Here is an 8,642-nt window from a genome sequence, read left to right as displayed (position 1 = left end):
CTTTTGAGCTTTCACTGAACTATAAAGTAGCAGCTGCGGGTCGGGAGACTGAGTGACATAAAAGTATTGCCATAATCGAATTCTGCGGCCCAAAAAACACATAATATGTATTTTGATGTATCACAAGGCCATATTTGGTGAATTTTTCGACACCCCCCTTATGCTCCACACCTCTCCACCAAAAAATGAAAATTTTGAAAAATTTTGGCGCCTAAAAATCATTTTACCCTTAGAGAATTTCGTTAAACTGCTTGAAAATCATTTTTAAATCGATTTTATAGCTTTTTATGCGAATTTAGCCCAAAAAGATGAAATTTGCGAAATTTGACCCCCCTTTAAACCAATCTGGCGGGCTCGGACAAAAGTTCAGAAAAATTGTGATTTTTTAAGCTTTCGCTGAGCTTTAAAGCAGTAGCTGCGGATTGGCAGACCGAGTGCTTTAAAATAGGGGTATGTATATTGTATACTAACTTTTGAGACCAGTCCCAGCTTTCAGTTATTTCAGGGCAATCGCAGTGGGTATAGATAGATCTTCTACTAATAATATTTTCCTATCGATAATGCGGACAACATTTTCATATCATTGCCAATGATTACTCGAAATTTAATTTTTCTAATCTCTCTCGATCGGATTTTGAATTCGAGGAGTAGCTTATAATTTATATTATATTCTGGGCTGATAATATTTTCACATCATTGCCGAAGATAATCGACTATAGATACTCGATAATAATTTTCCTAATATCTCTTGATCTGAATTCAAATTTCAAGATTAGTTTATTTATTATGTAGATTCTGTTCTGTTTCAAAAACCTTTCGATACCCACTTGCTTCGGTAATTAGTTACACTATGTCTTCAGAGTAGGAACGTATTGTAAAAAAATATGAATATCGTAAAGTTGAAATTGTATTTTACGCTTCTTGCGTGTTCCTGGGCAAATACGGTGAGTTTTTCAAAAATCATAATTAGTTAATTAGCTACCTACAGGTACCTACGTATGTTTTTAAAGTTCTGTAGTGTTCATTAACCTAATTGTAGATTTCAGTATCCCCATAATACATATGATTTTTAAATTTTATTCAAAAAATATCTCTCGATATGGAACGCGTTTGAATTGTAATAATATTACTTTATTTTTTGTTATAATTTTTTTTCGATGAGGTGATAGCGTGAATTAAATAATTAATGCCGTTTTTAAATTCGAAGGCTACAAGCCTTGCCATTTTTTTAAAAGGAGAAATCAATTAGTAGAAAACGCCGAGTATAAAGCAGTGATGTGAAAACTGAAAACTAACGAAAACAAAAACCGAAAAAACAACGATATTTTTCACCACTAAAACCGAAATCTGAAAACCAAAACAAAATTTCCATATTACGTTTAACGAAACAAAAATCGAAAATTTTTCGTTTTTTTTCGAGTTTTTTGCATATTTGTAATTTGTATACAAACTGGTTCACTTTATGATCAATTTGGATGTTCAATAAGCCACATAATAACAAATTAAGCTATAATATTCAAGAACTTACCCGGTGTTCTTTTGATTCTGCTCCCCCCCCCCAATTGAATTCCTATTTTTTCAACTCGATTTTGTTGTAGGAAAAGTGTGTGGTATTAAAATTGAATTTTATAATTTATTTTATCGTTTGTTTAGTATATACTTAATCGAGAAATAAAATAGATATTTTGTATGTTCAATTCTACATTTCTAGCCTTTTCAACGAAAAAAAAAAAAAAAAAAAAAAATATTAGATGACTTTTTTGTAAAGATAGGGAATGAAAAAATATGACGAATACTTACTGCAAAAATTTTGAAATTTCGTGCAGCAGAACCCGAGATATTGAAAACAGAAAAAATTAGAAAAATGTTTTGTGTTTCTAGTTTTTTCATTGCTTTCTTTTTCACATTTTCGTTTTCGACTTGTTATTTTGGAATTTGGGAATGTACCTATAGTGAAACATTTAAAATTACAAAGTTTAATTTGAATCTTCAAAAGAATTGAAGATAATGGCTTATCAAGAAGAGAAAATATACTTACATGAAAACTTAAACCTGAGTTTGAAATACTCGTAACTCCACAAATTAAACGAGGTTTTTGAAATAAGACCACCATTTTTCAGCTTAATTAGGTCATTTTTGCATCATACTCATTCATTTCATACTTTCATGATAGTGAGGGAGGAAAAAAATCAAAAACAAAAAAAAACGGTTCAACGAAAAAAATCCGGTTTTTTTTCAGATAAACATACCTATAACTAAACGGTAACAAAAACTAATTTATTTCGTTTTTATAACGAAAATTAAAAACGAAAACCATGACCAAACGTTTTCACATCACTGGTATAAAGTACATAATTTTATGTAGGTACCTATAATAAACATTTGGGAGCTGAATAAAACATATAATGGCGGACATGAAAGAAAGCAGCTGCAATGATACGAGTATTTCCAACCCCAAACAGTTAAATATTGGTGGGTTTAGTGGGCGGAAGGGGGGAGGGCTAATTCTTTTTTGAATAATGAAGAATTTTTCGGCCGATACCAGACAGGTACCTGGTGTCTCATTAATTCTGCCCTCCTCCCGCCCACTGGGAATTTTGGTGAAAAAAATCGTAAGTTGGCAACTTGAAAAATACAAAAAATTGTGATGATAAGCAAAGTGATGCTTCCTCTTCTTTATCGTTCACTCGTATCCGAGCATCGTGACTATGGAACCTCTCCAATCAGCTGCCTCCAACCTTCTCTGTCTTCAGCCTGTCTGGTGCACTCCATGAGGGTGAGCCCTGTGGCCTTTTTGATAAGGTTTGTGTACCTTTTGGGCGATCTCCCACGCAACCTCTTTCCTTCCACTTGTCCCTGTACAGTCAGCTTCTCTAGGTTGTCTTGCCATACTACATGTCCAAAATACCTCAGGATCCTCCTTCGTATAATGGTGCTGAGTCTATCCTTCACACCTAGCTCTTCCAGTATTGACCTGTTTGTTCTTTTCTTGGTCCATGGGATTTGAAGAATTTGCCTATAGTAATACATATATTTCGAATGCATCTATCCGGCTCTGATCTGTTTTTTTCACTGTCTACATCTTCGAGGCATATAAGAATATTGAGAATACAATCTTTAATTTTGTTCTCTTAGTGATTCCATAGCTTTTCCAAATTCGGCTGAGTTTTCCTACAGCTGTCTTTGCAATCGATGCGCGCCTTCTTATCTCATCTTTGGAACCTCCATTGTTGGTTATTAAGGAGCCTAAATATACACAGCTCTGTACCACTTCTATTCCATCTATCTCCTGCAGCTCAGGTTGGTTGCCATTCGCCCTATCTATTATCATCATCTTGGTTTTTGATTTGTTCACCTTCAGACCCCTGGCTAGGCTAACTGCTTGTTCAATCTTGCCCATGATCTCCTTCATGTTGTCAATGTTTTCAGCCAGTATTGTGGTGTCATCTAGGTGCCTCAGATTCAATATTTTCTTGCCTCCTAGAGTAACTTCTTTCTTCCATCACTCTACAACTTCTCTCATTATCCATTCGCCATATGCGTTGAACAGTATTCGGCTGAGGATGCATCCCTGTCTCACTCCTTTGCAGGTTTTAAAGTGGTCCATCAGTGTTCCAAATAGAAAAACAACAGTAGGTACATTCTACCTTTCTTTACCTGTGCGTTGTTGTTATTGTACAGGTTCTTCATCAGGTCTATCGAGTGTTTTGGTACTCCCATTATTCCAAGGTTTCCCCATAATATCTTTCACTTAACATTGTCAAAGGCTTTTTCATAGTCAATGAAGCAAAGGTAGATGGTTTTGTTGAATTCTAGAGCCTTTTCAATTATCTGACAAAGGTTGAGAATTTGTTCTCTTGTCCCTCTTCCTTGCACAAAACCTGCCTGTTCTGGAGGTATTTGAGGAAGTATAAATGCTTTGATGCGTTCATGTATGATGTTTAGAAGTACCTTGCTGGTGTGAGATATCAGGGAGATTGTTCTGTCCTTAATAGAACGAGGGCTGTTGGACACGAAACATAAACGTATCATTTTGTTTTGGTTGAGCTGGTTGAGCTCTTTGAACCAAACTGTTTCGTTATCCCACTTCGATTCGTTTCATAAAAGTGCTATCATTTCGTTTCATGCCGTTTTGTGTTGTTTCGTTTCGTTTCCTTTCAGCCAAAAAAGTGAGAAAAGCAGACATTTTTATTAATAAATGCAGAAGAGACCCCTCTAAAGACTCTAAATGGATGAAATTTGAGTGAATTTGACAAAATTTGTTCAAAATTTACAAAAAAACTTGCAATGAAAAGCTGAAAATTGAAGAAACAGAAGTGATTTGTTTCGTTATAACGTTTTGTTTTGTATAATTTTTTTGATTCATTTCGTTTTGTGTCTCGTTTTGTGTCCAGAGGGAAAAATTGCTGTTTCATTTTGTGTCTTTCGTTTCGTTTTGTTTCGTATTAACAGCCCTGAATAGAACATTCGAGCTCAGGGCCATTAAATTACCGTAATTTATTTGCTGGTAAAATATGGTAAAATATGGTATTTTGCGGTATTTATGGTATTTTACCAATTTGGATATGAAGAGTTAACTATTTGTAGTTTGACTTTGAAGTTCTGAACTTCTGACCTGCCTCTGAAGTTCATCTGTGTTAGGTGTTATTAGGAAATTTTCCATGGACATTTTTTGGAAATTTATGGGGAAAATTTTTGGTAACTTTCAAGTCATAAATTTCCATGGAAATTTGGAAATTTATGAAGGAAAGATGAAAAAAAAGTGTTCAATTTGGCTTTTTGGTAAATTATGGTAAAATACGGTAATAAACTTTTGGTAAAATACCGTAAAATATGGTAAAATACTGCCATAACTTACCAACATAAATTACCTTACAGCCCTGTTCGAGCTTTGACTCTTTTTTGTGCAGGGGTATATGTATATGGATGTGGTCCAGTCCTGTGGCCATTTTCGATCTCTCCATATTACGTTGCATAGATATGTGGCCCAAGTGCTTATTTTTAATTTTAAAAAATGACCAATTTCTCGAAAGCTAAATGACATACTCACAGGAAACCAAAGTCGGCAATGAACTCCCCTAGTCATTTTCCCCCCCTTACAACCACTACCGGTCTCTTTTAAGCTAGATCCTCGATCGAAAATTTTTTGCTAAAAATATTTACAAGGCTACCTTGCCTTATGATTTTTTCGAATTTCGAGCACTTAAAAAAATTGAGGCAAGATCGCTACTCGACTAAATCGAGATCTTTGATTCAAAATTTCGGGTTCCTTTTTGAGCGATCGGCATTTTCCTTTCGAGTTTCGACCAATTTTCACCAAAAAAAAAATCGTTTTTCACCGAACTGCGGCGGGAGTGCAAATTAATGTAAAATTCGCGATCAGCTCTCATCGGCGACCACACGAATTATTTTTCGAGTTTTTGCTATACGGATAATTTTCGGGCTCAAATTTCACTCGAGTGTGCTATTTTTCAACCAAACAATTCTCGATTTCCCGAAAGTTGAACCACATAAGGGACCGAAATTCTTTTTGCTCAAAAAAGTGGCAAGGCTATAGCGTTGGGGAAGAGCGCTCAATTTTATCGTGGGTAGAGCACGAACGTATACATTAATCCGGCACTGAAAAATGTAGTATGTAATTGCAGTGACTACATTACATACCTATTAAGCCATTGCTGAACCTGAGTAAATTAAACATACCTAACTATATTCTGTTTTATTCTTTTTTAGAATTGTTCCGAAACCGAACTGAAAAAACTTCCCTGGGGCCAATGTTTCGAAAAAGTACTGCAAGATAATATATATGTTGATAAGACCGGAATTATCTACGAATTAATAAAGGATGGCGAGAAATATTACTTTTTTTCTCATCCCCGAAGATTCGGTAAAAGTTTACTAGTGAGTACACTATTCAAAATCTTCAGTGGCAATAGCCATTTGTTTGAAAACTTGGCAATCGCCGACCCCACATACGATTACAAATTTGAAAAACACGTCGTTTTACACTTTGATTTTTCATCAATGGCGACCCATAAAGAAGGAGCTCTTGAAACAAGCATCGTATTTGCTTTATTACTAGAAGCCAAGCATTTAAATATAACTCTTTTAAGTACAGATACGAGTGAACGGATGGCAGATGTTATGACTGATCTCTTCGGAGAAATATCAAAACAGTATGGTAAACGAAAAATCGTAATTTTAGTCGACGAATACAACGATGCCATCACACAACACATGTTTAAGAAGAATTCAACCTTGGCTGAAAAAAATCTAAAAACAATGACGAAATTTTTCACCGTGTTAAAATCTCAAAACGAACATATTGCCTTTTGTTTTGTGACCGGGGTCGCAAATTTCGCCATAAAATCGATGTTCTCGGGACAATTCACCGACATTTCATTACACCCGAAATATGCTACACTCGTTGGTTTTACCAAGCAAGAACTTGAGAACAACTTTAAGGACCATATCTCGCATGTTGCCAACACGAAAAGCGCTATTGAGGGAAAAACATACAATGCAACTGATATATTGAAAATAATAGGCGTCATGTATGATGGGTATCACTTTTCTGAAGATACATCCGAGGAAAAGTCCGTTTTTAACCCGATATCAATTGTGGGCTACCTTGAAGTAATGAAGAGTCGACCATTTTGGTGGGAAACCTCAACACATTCTTCTGTAATTAATTTGCTCAAAGAATACTCGGAAAATGAACTTCTGGGTCTGTATGTTTATAACGAGACTAAAACTGTAACAAGATCAGGGCTAAGTGGTAGCCACGAGTTGCATTATAATAACCCCACATACCTTTTGGTTCAAACGGGATATCTTACAATACAGTCATATGACAAAAAGTTATACGAATACAATCTCCGCTTTCCAAATAAGGAAGTTGAAACATGTTTCTTCAAACTTATCAGTCAACTTTTGACAGGAATAATACGGGCGGAAGACATGTGGATAGATCTAATCGGAATACACCGTATGTTAATCCAAAAGGATGTAGATGGATTCTTTAAGAAAATTGAAATTGTGCTGCTTCAAACGATAGGGAGTAATGTGTATCCTGATACACAGACCAATTTCTGTTATTCGGTGAAATGGTTCCATGCGACTCTTTGTTCTATTCTTAAAGGAATGTACTCGTATATGAATATGTTGGATCCTGAAATGAAAGTAACGTGTGAATACAACACAGCAGAAGGCACTGCCCACATCATTATTGTACACAGCAACGTCGTATACGTATGGGAATTAAAAGCGGGAGAGGTGAATAAAATAGCTGATACAAGGGCAGCGATGAAGCAATTATTAGAAAAAAAATATTACCAACAGTTTTGCACGGGGGAAAAAGACGTCGTTGCAGTTGGAATCGTATTTGACTCCGACTCGAGCAATAAAACGCAAACCATTGCTTGGGAATCGCTTCTATTGAATGAAACAAATATTGCAGAGTGGAAAACAAAAAATAACATTATTCCCCAATGATGATTCGACGTCAAAATACCTACTTTACCAATTTTTTTTATCTTGATCTTCCTACCATGAAATATCAATAAGTGTGATTTTAGCCGACGTCACGACAAGCATAGGATCTTTCACCGCTATAAAATGAATTCCCGACAGTAAAATGTTTCCCTGACAAAAAAAGTTTTCAAACGACTGGAAAAATTATTAAACCACCGATTGAAAAATTCACGACATTTTATTGTTTCAACTGCAACTTAAGGTAATGAACGACAATTTTGTTTAGTCAAAAAGTGAAATTTCAGCGACAAAATCGAAATAATAAAAAAAGATTAAACACGATCAAAAAAGAATGAAACCTGAAGATGCACTAGCCAAAAACAGTCAATTTTATTGAAAATAGCGGAAAAATAAACAATTTTGTTGAAAATTATTCAGAAATAGGTACCTCTAGTCAATTTTTTCAATAATTCCCAAAACTAGTCAATTTTTTCAAAAACTGCCACAAATAGTTAATTTTATCAAAAATTCCAAAAATAGGTAGTAGGGGTAATGGCCCAGTTTTTTTTACCCTCCAATAATTTTCTGAAAAATAAGCCACGAAAGTCATGAATCGATTTGAAAACCATACAAACATGTTTTATGGTTTTTTTGGAACACAATGCCCTTGAAAAACTGCATTTTCCATTCAATCTTCATGGTTCAGGGGACTTTGAAAAATGTGATGTGAATTTCAGTCGATTTTCTTAACAAAATTTTAAAAAAGTGTGTTTTGATATTAAGTTTGTATATTGTTCTTTGCCGTTAAATTTAAAACGATCGTTCGTTTTGTGTTGTTTTATTTCATTTTGTATTTTGAAACTTGACGAATTCGTAGAAAAGGTAGACGAACAATGGCTATTTTCCATGAAACCTCCCTCTCAGAAGCCCATTTTAGGGGATGCCAAAATGATATCAAATTTGTACTCAGGCGTCTCTAAAACACTATTTTGATGTGCAATAAGATATTTAGGCCAATTTTTGATTTTCAAACCTCCCCCAGTGAAGCTCCTCCGTCAAACTGATATGAAAATCGTGTTCAGGGGCGTCAAAAATATATATTTCGGTATGTCACGTGATTTTCAGGCCGATTTCGGAATTTTGAACCTCCCCCTCAGAAGCCCCTTTTGGAG

At 35.1% G+C, this 8,642-nt stretch overlaps 1 protein-coding gene across 1 annotated transcript; it reads left to right on the top strand.

Moving 5' to 3' along the window:
• The first annotated feature begins 800 nt into the window (after positions 1-800).
• LOC135837012 (uncharacterized protein in vnfD 5'region-like) lies at positions 801-8,299 on the top strand. The gene is made up of 2 exons (XM_065352130.1): positions 801-944; positions 5,731-8,299. Exons 1-2 carry the CDS (start codon positions 885-887, stop codon positions 7,489-7,491), a joined length of 1,821 nt encoding a protein of 606 aa, XP_065208202.1. The 5' UTR covers positions 801-884; the 3' UTR covers positions 7,492-8,299.
• Positions 8,300-8,642: the final 343 nt, after the last annotated feature.

The sequence above is a fragment of the Planococcus citri genome, chromosome 2 (assembly GCF_950023065.1).
Source record: "Planococcus citri chromosome 2, ihPlaCitr1.1, whole genome shotgun sequence".
Classification (NCBI taxonomy): domain Eukaryota; kingdom Metazoa; phylum Arthropoda; class Insecta; order Hemiptera; family Pseudococcidae; genus Planococcus; species Planococcus citri.
The sequence above is the reverse complement of the archived record's forward strand: the minus strand, read 5'-3'. Positions and strand labels throughout refer to the sequence as shown.